At 39.4% G+C, this 15,984-nt stretch overlaps 1 protein-coding gene across 1 annotated transcript in view; it reads left to right on the forward strand.

Moving 5' to 3' along the window:
* Positions 1 to 15,984, forward strand: part of LOC138349722 (ATP-dependent 6-phosphofructokinase-like) — a 31,829-nt gene that overhangs the window by 8,255 nt on the left and 7,590 nt on the right. Inside the window, exons 3-6 of the mRNA XM_069327606.1 lie at positions 735 to 844; positions 5,737 to 5,913; positions 8,597 to 8,749; positions 13,277 to 13,466. Coding sequence (XP_069183707.1) covers positions 735 to 844; positions 5,737 to 5,913; positions 8,597 to 8,749; positions 13,277 to 13,466 — 630 coding nt within the window. The remainder of the gene's footprint in view (positions 1 to 734; positions 845 to 5,736; positions 5,914 to 8,596; positions 8,750 to 13,276; positions 13,467 to 15,984) is intronic.

Consider the following 15,984-nt stretch of genomic DNA (forward strand, 5'->3'; position numbering starts at 1 on the left):
GTATAATGTTTGTATTATGTACCGTATATTGTATTTGTGTGTAAAATATTGTGTGTGTGGTGTCATTGTATGGTGTATTTATGTATGTGTTCTATATGTACGTGTGTGTGTGTGTGTGTGTGTACAGTATTTATAATAATTTTTGTTTATATTGTACCATGGACTGAATTTTTTAAGTTATGAATTGAAAGTTTTGTTAACATTGCTAAAATTATCTTTAGAGATGTATATTTCTTTACATGTGAAAATATAAATAAATATATAAATATATATATACAGTATATATATACTGTATATAAATACGACTACAGTACTGCAAATTTGTTAAACCATATGAAAATTGGATTTTGCTTCAGGAAAGAATTAACATTACAAAAAGGCTGTTAATGGTTTGGCACCTGGATTTTGGTGTATATATTTTAGTCTGTATTGTACCAGTTCTTTGTGATGAAATGAGGGGTAAAGAATGGAACCAGGTGAATGGTACATATCTACTGTCTCCATCATGTACAACTTTGTTAAAATCTTTCCTGAAACTTTATTTTTTATTTGACATGCAATTTTTCTTATTCAGTATATTGACAAGCCTTCATATTATTAAAAAATTCTACATAAATTTATAGGCATTAGTCTTGATGAAACTACACCTAGTTATGAAGTGTCAAGTTAGTTTTGGTATTGTATATTTTGTTAATAGGTTCATAATCGAAACTGAATCTTTTCTAACACTTCAGAAACTGAAGAGGAGACAGGCGGCGTAGAAGCTGAAGCACATCCTGTTCCTGCAGAGGCAAAGTTCTTCTCACAGACAACACCAGAAATCCACGAATCTTTGCCTGAAGAGGTTGGCATTGCAGCTTTTTATTTTATGGCTTCATAAGCTTAATTATTTTATAACTAAAGAGATGACCTATTCAGTTTTGTGTAATTTTGATTTAAAATACTGTCAATATATCCTTACTTTCTCTAAATCTTCTGATCCTAAGTAGATGCTGTTACCTCCCTGGGTTGCTTAATTGTACCTGGTATCTTTTGTCTATCCAAGATAATTCTGATTTTGTACTCATTCATATTGCAAAATTGTGTGAAAGATCTCTCTCTCTCTCTCTCTCTCTCTCTCTCTCTTTTTTACTCTAAATGATTGTGGGGGGGATGCAAGATAACCTCAAGATAACCGTTAACCACTAGACTGGCCGAGAAAACACCTTTTTAATATTTCGTACCCATTCAAAATGTGCGCGCGGTACGTTGTGTACGAAATGGACTCTTGGGATCTCCATTGAGAGGCAACCATCTTGGAAAAAATTCCCAGAATGTCCTAGGGCTGCTGGATGGCTTAGTACTGAGTGAGCAATCATGGGTAGCGCACGCGTCTCTGGCTCCTAAACACCTGTCCGACCAGGTGTTGAAAGATCGCTCTCTGGCGGTGAAATTCAGACTTTATTGTTTGAAGAACATCAGGATCATGATACTCATGAAGCTAGGCACAATTAGGACTTACCAACACAAGTCAGATGCTAGTGATTTAGCACCGATGAGGACGATAGAGCATATCCAGTAGTAGCTGTGCACCACCCATGCTCACCCGTGTTATCTCCAATTTTTATAAATGATGCATAGATGAATCGTTTTCTGGGTTCAGTGATGATGCATCTGATACAAGTAGCATAGGCGAACAGTGTTAGCGGCTTCCACGGCTTCCTTTTGAAAAAAAGGTGACACCCCTTGAAAAAATTTTGAAAAAAGGTGGGTGGGGGGGTGTGTAATTACCTAAGCAATTACCTAAGTGTAGTTACAGGATGAGAGCTACGCTCGTGGTGTCCCGTCTACCCAGCACTCTTTGTCATAACATGTTGAAACTACTGATGGTTTTGGCCTCCACCACCTTCACACCTAACTTGTTCCAACTGTCTACCACTCAGTTTGCGAAAGTGAATTTTCTTATATTTCTAAGGCATCTTTGTTTAGTTAATATCTATGACCTCTTGTTCTTGAAGTTCCAGGTCTCGGGAAATCTTCCATATCAATTTTATAAATTCCTGTTATTATTTTGTACGTAGTGATCATATCATTTCTTTTTCTTGTCTTCTAATTTTGGCATATTTAATGCCTCTAACCTCTCTTCGTAGTTCTTGCCCTTCAGTTCAGGGAGCCACTTAGTAGCATGTCTCTGTACCTTTTCCAGTTGATGTGCTTCTTAACCACCGTGCTGTGCCAAGTTTGTGAAATTCCCCCTGTGCGCATACAGTAGTGTTCCCCAAAAATTATTTTTCGTAGTAAAATGGTAAATTCCCTTCCCTAAACATGTCTATGTAAAATTAAATACCAAATTCCACTTACTTTGGCTGTGGGGACGTGGACAAGGTGCGCTGTGACGTTATTGAGCTGGTCGCCCGTGCCTGATACGCCAAGACACGGTCGTTCAGGCCATTCAAGCACCAGGTGTTGCCACAAATATATTTTCAATTATTTGTTCTATGTATTTCCAATGCGGTTTTATTTGTTTATCGTGTATGATGCATATTTGTGTCCTTTACAATATGCATACAGTAGAATGTTAATAGTGTTCTATACAATTGTGATACATGTGTCAGTAATGTGTCCACAATAAATATTTATTGTTGCAATATTACGTGTTAAATTCACAAAAATTACAATATGTACAGTTTCACACAGTATTTACACAGTAACACACTATATTACACACTCAGTACTTCAGAAGTGAGTAATAATCAATGAAGTATTCCATAGTACACAGTGCGACTTTGCTCTCATTGCACCAGGTACAGATCAATTTTTGCTTCCTGTTTCTTCATTCTGTGTGCTTGCAAATAATGCACTCACGTTCATCCTTGGCATTAGTACCTGTAGGTGGTATGTAGCCATGCTTGTAAAACTTAAGGTAATCTTGAAAAGATTACAGGAAAAAGATCAGTTTGTAAGGTAGTCATGAAAAGATAGCTTTGTAAGGTCCCACACAGGAAAAGATTCAGCCAGCCTCAAAGAGTGTCCGTCAGTCGAGAAGAGATTCAGCTATTCTTGAAAATACCTATGGGAAAACACCACCATGCAAGCTGCTAACACTGTTCATCTATGCTACTTGTATCGGATGCACCATCACTGAATGCAGAAATGAGTCATTTATGTATCATCTAAATAAATTGGTGATAGCATAGGAGGCCAAGGGTGGCACTCAGAGCTACAACTGGATATACTCACTGTATCACTTGCATCCGACCTTTGTGTTAGGTCCTTATTGAGCCTAGCTTCACCAATATTATGACCCTTATGTTCTTCAAACAATAAGGTTTGAATTTCACCGACAGCGCGTGATCTTTCATCACAGCGTCGGACAGGTGTTTGGGAGTTAGAGGCGCGTGCGTCACCCATGGTTGCTCACTCGGTACTAACCCAGCCAGCAGCCCTTGGAATTTTTTCAAAGATGGCTGCCTCTCACTGGAGATCCTAAGAGTCCATTTCATACACAACCAACGCCGTACACATTTAGAATGGGTACGAAAAAATAAGAGTTTTCTCGATTGGTGCTGTTTCCCACCAACCGAGAATACTCGGTTGGCGCAGTTAAGGGGGTATCTGAGGGTTCAAATACCCCGGAACTCCCACCTCTTTAAAACTCTGAGTATGGTGTAGTGGGTTAAGTGCGTATTCGACATCTTGATGGCCAGGGTTCAAGTGGGTTTGGGTGTCTAAAAGTTGTAAACTTCTAACTTGTGGTTTAGGCACCACACAACCACTGCGTATTCTAGCTTTGGCTTGACAAAAGTCATGAAAAATTTCTTTAGTATTTCTCCATCCATGTATTTAAAAGCAATTCTGAAGTTAAAAAGCGTAGCATAGGCTCCTCGCTAATGTTCTTTATGTGGTCCTCGGTTGATAATTTTCTATCTAGAACCACCCCTAGATCTCTTTCTTTATCAGAACTCTCTAAAGATTTCTCACATAATATATAGGTTGTGTGGGGTCTATGTTCTCCAATTCCACATTCCATAACATGGCATTTATGCACATTAAATTCCATTTGCCAAGTGGTTACTTATTTTGTCCAGGTCTTCTTGAAGGGCATGACAATCATCTAAGTTCTTATCCTTCCTATTATCCTAGCATCATCAGCAAACATGTTCATATAATTCTGTATACCAACTGGTATACAGAATGCATTTATGTAGACAATAAACATCACTGGTGCAAGAACTGAACCCTGTGGTACTCCACTTGTGACATTTCTCCAGTCCGATACATTGCCTCTGATTACTGCCCTCATTTTTCTATCAGTCAGAAAGTTTTTCATCCATGTTAGAAGCTTACCTGTCACCCCTCCAATATTTTCCAGTTTCCAGAACAACCTCTTATGTGGAACTCTGTCGAAAGCCTTTTTTAGGTCCAGATAGATGCAGTCAACTCAACCATCTCTTTCCTGTAATATATCTGTTGCTCGATTTATTTTTATTTTTCCCGTGATCAGTTAACACAAATGAACATTTTTACAAGACAAAATAATTTTTTTTTTTTTTGCGTCTGTGGGTGTTGAAGCCATTATGACCTTTAGCAGTCCAAGGGTTGAGCCTTCTCTTAAACCTACTATTTTCTCAATGATTTTCATCTCTTCTGCTGCTCAGTCCACCCTAGATGATATTTCCTTCTCTAAACATCCAAATATTATTACGGACTTCTATCTGCAGTGTTTTGTACAAGTTTACTGTTGGTAACCAGTTCTTTCCTATTTGCTTGCCTAATTTCTGCTTCTTGTTGGTCATTTCTGGTTTTGACTTCCAAACACTATTTCCTTGATTCTCTCTTTCTCTTTTAAAACTTGTGCATATGTATTATATTTCTTTTTTATTAGCCTCCTCTATTTGAGTTGCCAATGAAGTTTCTCGTTGCATCTCCTTTCCTAACTCCATTTTAGCTCTCAGGGATACGAGTCTAGTTTCTTGTTAATTTCTTCAAATTCCCTACTCTTCACTTTCCATGCCTCATTATCCTTTACTAGTTCCTTGATGTGTTTCTCCTGTATCCCTATCTTATTAGTCATGGTGGTAATTTCTTTACCTTGCTGGAAAAAATTTCCTTTTAAATTACAAAACTCAATCTTGAGACCTTCATTTTCATGTTCTAATTTAATTATCTTTTCTTCATAATTCTTTAGCATGTCCTCAATAAACACTAACCTGCCAAGAAAACCACCTTTCATTACATCTTGTGAGAAACCTGCAAAACATTCCTTTGTTGGGGTGCTGTCCTCCCCCTGTGGTGGTGGCCATCCTTGTTGTTGACATTCTGCTATTTTGAAAGATCAACTTTTCTAGCCAAGATTTTTCATTCACAAACACTTATTTCTTATCTCTTAGTTTCTTTTCAAATTCCCTACACCTTCATGCATTCTGGGACACGACTTGCAGCCCTCGCCCTACTCCCAACACTTGCATAATTTGAATTATCCTGGAGCCTGCAGTAGTGTGACTCCGTGTGTGTGTGTGTATGTAATGTAATGTGTGTACTGTATGTAATGTATGTGTTACATATACACATTCAGAGATGAGTTTATTTATATTTGTAGATGAAACCCTTGCATGCAAAATGTTAGTAACCAGGAATTAGTTTGCTCTCCCCATAGTGTTTCTCTACTTTGTTGTTTGTACTTTGTGCTCATTAATAAATTTATAACAGAATAATTTGGCTCAAATGTATTTAAATAATGCATTGTTTTTATTTTAGGAGGTTATCCCGCCCCCACCCCAGTTTCCTGAAGACCCTTGGCAAGCCTTTATAGACTACATGGCGGCCACCGGACAAGATGCTCAAATCACCTTGGGCCAGGAGGGCCACGTTATTCAGCGTGGCATGCACAAGGGCAAGGGGATTGCTGTCTTCACTAGTGGAGGCGACTCCCAGGTCAGCTATTGAATGAAAAGATGTAATGTAAACAATTAGATCTTAAATGGAAAAAAACAAAATTAACTAATTAATGTTTGAGTGTTTTGGTCAAGTTTTCATGCAACCCTAAATATTTTATCTAAAATACCTAAATATTGAATAAATTTTTTTTTTTTTTTTCTCATCAGTGTTAAAATACTACTGTACATGTATGTATTGTATATTTAAATAATATTACTTATTGCCTGCAACTATTTTGAGCTGGGCTACTCTTAGGCAAAGTTCTTCTGCTTCCCATGTGCATAGTTTGGTTAAGTTGACCATGTGCACCTCAACACCTGGCATGTTTTAATACATCTGTATCTTGTCTTCCTTTGAACAGTATGACAACGAAGTATTACAGTGGACTTTTCAGTAAAAATTCTAGGTTCACTGTTTTTCCTTATTTTATAAATGGATGCTTTAACACACATTGGTATGTGTATTTAGTAGTTATCTTCTGTTTTGATCTGGTCAGTTCTTCAGCAGCAGATATTCTGTTCTTATGGCTATACTATTTTCTTGCAATTCTGTGGAAGAGTTTGATCTGGGAATGCATAATTGGGGTTTATTTAGTCACTGTGTGCAGGTGCAACTTGTTCTGTTTACCAAAGATCATGTTTGGCAACGTTTTTTGTGTTGTAGTTGTTTTAATTAAAAAAAAATTGATTGTGGGCTGCCCTCTTCCACATTAGTTTTAGATACAGGTTTAAATTTGCTGAGAGTGCATATCTAGACAAGCAGGCCTCTTTGTGCTACACTCGGGGTCCTGGCACCTATTGTTGTCTTCTACCAGTAATATTGCTCCTCTGAAAAATAGAATTATTGCTCCTCTGCTTCAATTACTATGGCATATGGGGGCTTGGCAGTATGCAGTATTTCCTGATGGCTCGGCATTCATGGTTTATCTCTCGATGACTATTGCATCTCAAAAATATATTTATTAAAGTTCATCCTTTGGCATTTACATGATTAAATTCAAGGTCACTGCACTCTTGAGGATTGCCAGTGTCCCATATGCTGGCTTTGATCATTAGAACCAGCTGCTTAGGTCTTGGTTAGAACCAGCTGCTTAGAAGGTCTTGGTTAGAACCAGCTGCTTAGAAGGTCTTGGTTAGAACCAGCTGCTTAGAAGGTCTTGGTTAGAACCAGCTGCTTAGAAGGTCTTGATTAGAACCAGCTGCTTAGAAGGTCTTGATTAGAACCAGCTGCTTAGAAGGTCTTGATTAGAACCAGCTGCTTAGAAGGTCTTGGTTAGAACCAGCTGCTTAGGTATAGGTTGAGCCCTCCTTCATGTGAAGTAATGTCTTTTATTTCCAAGGAAGCAAGGGGTCTTTGACTGCCTTTCCATTTTTTCCAGCAGTGACATGGGGTTGGGTTGTACTCCTTGGGGATGACTTGGCATCTGGTCCCTGTTTTGTGATGGTGGTGGTGGTTCAGCTAGAAGCATTAAGTGACCTGGTATCTGTTTGAATCTTCTTTGGTTTTGATGTCTAGGTTGGTTAGCACTTAGAGTTGACTAGTGGGCAATTTCTTATTTTCTGTGGGGGAAGTAGCAGTTATGCCGTTAGAAAGTGGTGCTCGATGGGAAGGAGCTTTTGTGAATTTTTATATTGTGGCATTAGCAGGGGGGAATCTTGATATTGTCATAAGGGACATCTATGCTTGTATTTGGTCTTGGGAGTTTTTTTTTCTTGGTTTATTTTGTCCTGGTTCCTCCTCCTATCGCAGCAGTTTGCAGTGCTGGACTTTTAACTCTTGCATCCAGCTGGCAGATATGGGCAAATTTTTTGCCGGGCAGGCACTCTTCTGCTTCCAGCTTCAATTTGATTTAGCTTGAGTGGAGGGGTTTCAGTGCAATGCCTACCTTTGTCAGTGCCAGCAATAGCTGTGGATTTGCTCAGTACATGTGGTTGCCAGCTTTGTTGATACTCAACTTGTCTACAGGTGTGCAGTGTTGGGCCAGTTCTTGGAGGGTCTGCTCTTGTGATACTCTCATTGCCTTCTGCTCTGCACTAATAATAAGGTGTAGAGAGTGTTGGAGGTATAGCATTTCTCCTTTCAGTTGGTGCAACCCATGTGCCACCTGAAACCTGTTCCTTTATCCTTCCATGCAACTCTTGGGTGGGGTGCAGGTTCTGGTGTGCTTTCTAGAGTGCAGTTTCCTTTCCTATAGCTGGTCTTTCCTGATGGGGGTGTATTGTGTTGTGTTGTGGCCGATTGAAATTTAGAAATTGAAATAAGTTTATTGAGGTATAAATACACACACAAGGAGGTATCTCAAGCTGTTCTCACCCTGTTCAGTACGTGTTCATATTAACGTACATTACAAACAATTGACATTAGCAAACAATTGTAGCTGATGGTGGGACACGTACAGTTTTTTGTCAAGTTTGAACCTAGAATGTCTGGGCTTTGTAGGTGGTCTCTAGGTTCCCATGGGCTTAGTTATCTCATTTTCACAGGGCTTATCTTGTCATTGGGAAGCAGTTTCTATAACACTCTTACGGGCTCACCATAGTCCATGCTACATGAACACTTCGTTCTGAGTAGCTAAATCTGAACATCATCACTCTCCATTCACACTACTTCACTCTCCATTCTACAGTATATAAGTTTTCACTGTAATTTGCAGGTCCAATAAATCTGCTTTTTATTCCAGGGCATGAATGCTGCTGTCCGTGCAGTTGTGCGGATGGGAATGTACGTAGGGGCTCGTGTGTTTCTAATCAAGGAAGGTTATCAAGGAATGATTGATGGCGGTGAAAATATTGTCGAAGCAAACTGGTCATCTGTGTCTGGAATCATCCATAAGGTAATGAGGCAGTTTTTATTTGCAGGAGCTTGGTAATAATACCATAATTAAATGTCCTATCTATACTGTGTTTTATTATAAGATTAGTCTTGTTGGTATTTTGATGACTTATAAATTGTGTATAAAATAAAAAATAAATTTGTCTGTTTTAATGGAATTACTTTTTCTCCCAGTTCATTGTATGCACCATCTGTGTTTTAATGCATTACTTGGTAATGCATTTTTTTTTTAACATTGATTTGAAATTTAGCTGGTTACATTAGTGTATTTATTCAGAAAGAAAAGAATGAATTAAGGGGTGTTCCCTTAACATGCAAATAATCAAGAAGAGCAATGACAAATTAAAAGAATCTAAAGCCCTAGGTGTGGATGGCATTTTAAAATATAATATCAAAGGAACTGGCCAAATAACTGTTTCATTGAAACTTCTTTTTAGAAAAATCTCTCGACCAAGGACAAGTCCCTTTAGATTGAAAATGCAGTGTGCAAATGTCATGCCCATCATTAATAAATGCAGAATGAGCTCAGTAGAAACTTCTAATCAATCAACCTAGTCATAGTTGCAAGCTCAAGGAGAGAATCCTAAGGGAGGAATTTCTTCACCATCTGTTAATGATGGTCAGTTAATTGCACTGACCAATTTAGTAAAATGCTCAAAATTTTGTTGGCTGGGTGCACCAGATATGAATATAATGTTTCGGTAACACAAAAATATATCTTCTTATTAACCTGCTCACATTCTAGGAAAGGGTAATGAGCTATTCAGACAAAGGGCTTCCTGTAGGTACAGTATTGTATACCTGGACTTCTCTAAAGCATTAAATAAGGTACCACATGAAAAATTAGCAAGGAAATTATGGAAATTACAAGCACATAATAAATAGTATGGATAAAACAGTGATTAAAACAAAGAAAGCAAATGGTCACCCTAAATGGAACTGAATCGGACTAGAAAAATGTAGCAAGTATCTTGATAAAAAAGCATAACGTGTATGAATACACTCTGGCTTCCTGTCCCCCAACAGTGAATTATTAACTTATCTCCTTTCTTGTGTTCCAATTTCTCTTCCTGATCTCAAGCACCTTTCAAATTCATTGTTGGAGCTTGTGCACTCCCCATGTGCAATATTAACTGTTGTCACACCCCCTGGGACAATATCCTTACAAATTCCTGAGGCATTCTTTTAGAACCTTTTGACCTGTCTCTTCCTTTCTCTCTCCTGGATTCAGGCAAGCCGACTTGTGTTGATTCTCGCACTCTCACTTTCTTGCCCTGACCTTTCTCCCTGCTCATTCATATATTTAGACCTGGCTTGGATAGTCCTTGATGACCTGATAAGTGATCATTTTCCCATCCTCTTTTTCCTTCTTTTTCTTCTGCCGTCCCCTCTCTATTGAAATTGGCATCCTGTCTCTACAGGATTGTCATGATCATTACTGACTTCCCTACATTATGTGGTCCAACATTCCTGCTTCTGCCGCTCATTGGCCATTGCTCTGCAGGGGACTGCTCCCCATCACCACCTTCCACTATGATGGTGGCTCGTTTGCATGATTCTCTCGGTTTACATTAGCACTTTTTGTATTCCTGCTTTTTCCCGTGGACCTTCCCACGGGTGAGATTTTGCCGGACCCTGACGCAGGTGGTGAAGGTTTATGTACTGTACTGTGTTGTACTGTATAGTAGCATACACCGTACTGTTTGAAAAGCCTTTTCCTTGAACAGTTGTCATCTTGCTCATACTTTGTTGTTCTGTTCACCGATGGGCTCCGGCTCCCCCTATGGAGGGGAGCCGGTGACTGAGCGGACAGAACACTGGACACGTGATCCTGTGGTCCCGGGTTCAATCCCGGGCGCCGGCGAGAAACAATTGGCAGAGTTTCTTTCACCCTGATGCCCCTGTTACCTAGCAGTAAATATGTACCTGGGAGTTAGTCAGCTGTCACAGGTTGCTTTCTGGGGGTGGAGGCCTGGGCCGCGGGAACACTAACCCCGAAATTATCTCAAGATAACCTCCAAGATAACCTCAAGATGGGTCCAAGTCTGCTGACGGTGCTTGTCCATCGTTTTCCACTATTAGACCTATATCTGCCGTCTACCCTCAGAGACTTGCATCTTCGTGGTGGAACTTTATGCCATTTTGTATCCTCTTTGTTATCTGTTTTCGAATTTCCTCTAATAAAGTCAGACACTGCCACTAAGGAGGTCATTCATACTTGCAGCATTTCCCAGATGATGGTCAGTTAATTGGTGAAAATATTTTTCACCAATTAACTGACACCATTTTTTACCATTTCCCCAGAATGGGGAACGACCTATCTAATCATTCATGCTGCATGCTCTTATGTGTGGCCTTTTTCCTTGGCCTTCCTCATACCACCGTAATAGGCGTTGGGAGACAGCTTTGGCTAGGTTACGGATCAGACACATCCACTTGACTCATGGTCACTTAATGGAAGAATATCCTGCTCCCTTTTGTCCAGATTGTGTTGTCTAATTTAGTCTTGCACCTCCTTATCAATTGCCCTAATTTTCAGGATGCTTGTGTGTCTTGCTTTCCTAGTGTCTTTAGGGGGTTGATTGTCTCGTTAAAATGCTTGGTGAATGTGATACCTTTGATATCATTTGCCTTTTGTCCTGTTCTCATATTGGCTTCTTGAGTGATATTTAGCACCTTTTGAATACCTTGCGGCTTGGACGGTGCTGCATAGACTTACCGACATGGTACCTTCTTTGATAATTACTTACTAACCTTAGGAATAATTAAACGAACATTTTCTTGAAAATGAAAGTGGTTATTCAAGCCTGGTGTACCATCATCTGGACTACTGTATCCAAACACGAAGACCTCGCCTTTAAAATGACATGCCTATTTTGGAGAAAGTTATTGACAGAAATCATCCCGGAACAGTCAACTCTCATACCAGGCCTTTTGTAATGGTAGGAAAAAGGTGGGGGGGAGAACCTTGTATTTATAATAGTAATTTATAATGGGACTGAAATTAAAGTTAAATTAATTATAATTATAATTTGCAATTTATTTTCATTCCAATATGGAATTAAAATTAATTAACACAACTATTTTGAATCGAGGGATTCAAGAGTAACTAGATATGTGGGCATCACATATTTAAAACACATGAAATAAGACACACAAAAACAGATTATATTTATCACTCAATAATGCTTACTCTGAGGTAAACGCCTCACAACAGCGAAGTTGGTGCACCTCGGGGCAGCCCTAAAGGCACCACCTATGACCAGAAGTCTTGACTTGTCTCGTGGGAGGATGGAGAGTGGAGAGAGGCTACACTAAAGCATAGGAAAGTACTTAACTTTCATTCTCCATACAAAAATGGCTAATGATACATGAAAATTAACACTGAAATAAAAATGAAGCAAACATTTAACTGTTCAAGCAAGTAATAACCCCTTGTGCGCAAGACAACACGCTCGGCACCTGATGATGCAGTGCTGCTTTGTATCATTCTGCACACTGCTAACACTGGCCAAAACTCTGCTATTATTATCAAAATCTTGATGACTAAATCATGAAAATTAATCATTTTCCACATTTTCCAAAGGAACATAAGGTCCCGTTGCATTTTGTGCTGTCAGACTAAACCAGGCGTGTGTTGTGCGAGTCACATTCATTGGCTTGACTCTTCGTGTCACTGACATCTGAGCCTCGTGCATAGTCTCTATTAATGTCTGGATCTTGTCACCATCATTGTCAAATTGTTGCAGTTTACCTCTTTATTTCATTGCCTGCAAGATAAAGTATGGCATTAGTCGCATGGTGGTGCTGTACACTGCTGCTACATGATTTCCTTATGGTTGGTTGCTGTGTTAGTATCGAAGCCATCACGCCAAGGATGGGTACCCATGGTGGACAAGGTGGTTTATGTTTGCACAAGGTGACTGATGATAACTAATAGCCTCAGGCAGTGTATGGATGCCCCAATTACCAAGTGGGAATTATCTTTAATGGTACATAGTACCACCCTGGGTACAATGTGCAGTTGAAGTAGTTAATAAATATCAAGTGCCAGTGCCATAACAAAGGAGTTTGTGGGCCCCCATCTGGTTGTGGGATGAGTAAACTGACCACTGCTGGAGAGTATATCTGGAGAGGGTTTTGGGAGCTCAACTACCCGAGCCCAGCCATGATAATTCTCTCCAATTTTGATGTTGCTTGTTAAAATGTTCTCATGGTAGTTTATTTTCTGCAAAAGACTTTCATTTATAACAAATCCACAAGGGCCGTGACGAGGATTCGAACCTGCATCCGAGAGCATCCCAGACGCTGCCTTAATCGACTGAGCTACGACATGATCAAAATGTTTTTTGTGGATTTGTGGAAATTCACAAATCCCTTGTGGATTTGTTCATTTGATGCATCACACATTGTGATTTCTGTGTGTAATGACTTTCATTTATCTTTATCTTTAAACTTTCTTATACGACTTTTCATATTTCATAAGCTACTCGATTTTTATAAATATCGTTTGGTTTTATTTTTCTAGGGTGGCACAGTCATTGGTTCAGCTAGGTGCAAGGAGTTCCGTGATCGTGAAGGACGTATGAAGGCTGCCAAAAACCTTATTAAAAATGGCATTACAAACCTAGTGGTGATTGGAGGAGACGGTTCGCTTACTGGGGCAAATCTCTTTAAGCAGGACTGGCCAGCAATCCTTCAGCTTCTTGTCAAAAAGGGTAAGTGTTGTTGATTTTAGCAAGTACTGTATATAGTACGCTACTTGTTCAATACCTGTTAAAGACTGAGGATTGGAAATTCCGCAGCCCAGTTTCTGACCAGGCCTCCTGGTTGCTGTTCTGATCAACCAGGCTGTTCGATGTGGCTGTGAGCAGCCTGACTTTTAAGAGTTACAGCCTGGTTGATCAGGTATCCTTTGAAGGCGATTCTCTTTTGGACACCGAGAGGTTGGTCATTTTCATCGTATGTGTAAGGGAGGAGTGTTGAAACGTTTTGGGCCTTTGATGTTAATAATTCTGTCGGCATGCATATTGCACCTCTGCTATTCAGTGGAGCTATTTTGCACATCTTGCCATGCCTTCTGGTGTTGCGTTGTTTTATTTGTGTATATTTGGAACCAGTCCTTCTAATATTTTCCAAGTGTAAATTATTATGTATCTCTCTTGCCTGCACTCTATTAAATACAGATTTAACAAATTTTAGATGGTCCTAGTAAGCCGTAAAGGATCTTTGCATGCTCTCCAGGTCAGCAATTTCTCCAGCTTTGAATGGGGTTGTTTGTGTGCAACAATATTCCACTCTAAAGAACACTAATGTCTTAAAGTATCATTGACATGGCATCTCTTCTTTGAAAGGTTCTTGTTATCCAACCTGTCATTTCTCTTGCAGTTGTGACAGCAACTTTGTTGTTATTTAAAAGTAAATTCTTCATACATGATTATTTCTGAATCTTTTACATTGCTTTTTCTTTCAATAGTAGTGTGGTTTGACTGTTTTATGTGGTTTCTGCTTTGATGTTTTCGTTTCTCCATAACACAGTAATTGGAACTTATCTCATTAAACATTGTGTTATATTCTGTGGCCCACTGAAAGACTTTATTAACATTAGAGTGGAGGTTTGCTGCATCCTCTATACTGTATTTTCTACTCTCATGAAAATTCTAGTGTCATCTGCAAAGGATGATACAGTACTATGATTTATATCCTTGTCTGTGTCTAATATGAGGATGAGGAAAAGTACCAGAGGAAGCAAAGTGCCTTTGGGGAACTGGGCTTTTCACTGTGGATGGTTCAGATTTTACTTTGTTGACTATTACACTAAGGATTCTGTTAGGAAGTTAAAGATCATCCCTACTTTACCAGTAATTCCTTTTGTGTGCAATAACACCATTGTTACCATGGTAACATTGGTCAAAGGCTTTTGCAAAAATCTGTGTATTTGTGTCTTCCATGGCATCTAAGGCCATGTCATAGTGGTCTAGCAATTGAGAGGCAAGAGTGCCCTGTTCTGAACCCATGTTGACCAGGTTATGAAGACACTGTTATTCTATGTGTTTTGTGAGCTTACTACTTGGCATTCTTTCAAAGATTTTTATGATGTGTGATATTTGAGTATTTGTCTATAAATTTTTGCCTTTGCTGTACTACTGTACCTCCTTTGTGTAGTGGCACAATCTCTGCTGTTTTAAGTATGTCAGGAGTAACATTAGTATCTAGATTCAATCTCCAAAAGATGTTTAGGGCTTGTGATAGTTTTTTTTTTTTTTTTTTTAATTCTTGATGAATATACAATTCCAGGAGTCTGGTAGAAATTGCATGTTATAACACATCATAAACCATTTGATACCCACTCTTAAATGATCCTATTTGACTGCCAATAATTGTTTTCAGCAACTGGAACACTCACTTCTAAACTGCCAACAGGTGGTAGCAATACAAAATTGGAGGGATTGGAGGTGGCAGCCACCCTCATTTTGCTCTAGTGTCCATGTAATGGTACCATAGCTCTATCGAGTCAGGTCTATTGGTAAAATTGCTGATTGTTATCGAGGCTATTCCAGGGGAAGAGAGGTTCATGATTAGTTTGTATTACTGTGTAGTGCCCAGTCTGTGTCTTGACTTTGTGATCTGCTTCAGCTTTGTTCCAGAGCTACCTTGCCTGGCACTAATTTTGAAGACACAAGTCCACCTTTACCAAATCTGAGGTTGAGAACCCTTCAACTGGATAGACTCCTCTTGTGTGGGCCTCTTGACAAGTCTGTGATCTGAAGCCTTGATGCTGGGGCTTATTTTTAGTGTACTCCAGTTTTTTAACGTCACTCTTTCAATTTGTGCTTGCTGTCTCATTTGGGTGAGTGCTGAACTTAACTCTCAGGTTTTGTAGCTTGAGAAGTGTGAGAGACTTCAGGCCCCAGCTGCCCTTGCCTTTGCTAGTTGCTTGACAGTTGGGTTTGGATTGTGCCCCCAGTATGCTTCTCTCCCATATGAACTTCTTCTGTAGGGTATCGTCTAGGGTTGGTTGTTTTGGTTTCCACCTGGTCTGTTGGGAGCCTGATTCTGCTTTTAGTCTCAAGGTGATTATCAGGAGAAAGCACTAAGCCATTACCACATTACCAATACCAAAAGACTGTATATAGCATTTGCAGTTTTACAAGGGGTGGGGGGGGGCATTACACAGGATCTATCTGTAGGGGGTTCTGGGAGTTCTACTTCCTGAGAGAACTCCCAAGCCACGGA

The sequence above is a fragment of the Procambarus clarkii genome, chromosome 19 (genome assembly GCF_040958095.1).
Source record: "Procambarus clarkii isolate CNS0578487 chromosome 19, FALCON_Pclarkii_2.0, whole genome shotgun sequence".
Taxonomy (NCBI): domain Eukaryota; kingdom Metazoa; phylum Arthropoda; class Malacostraca; order Decapoda; family Cambaridae; genus Procambarus; species Procambarus clarkii.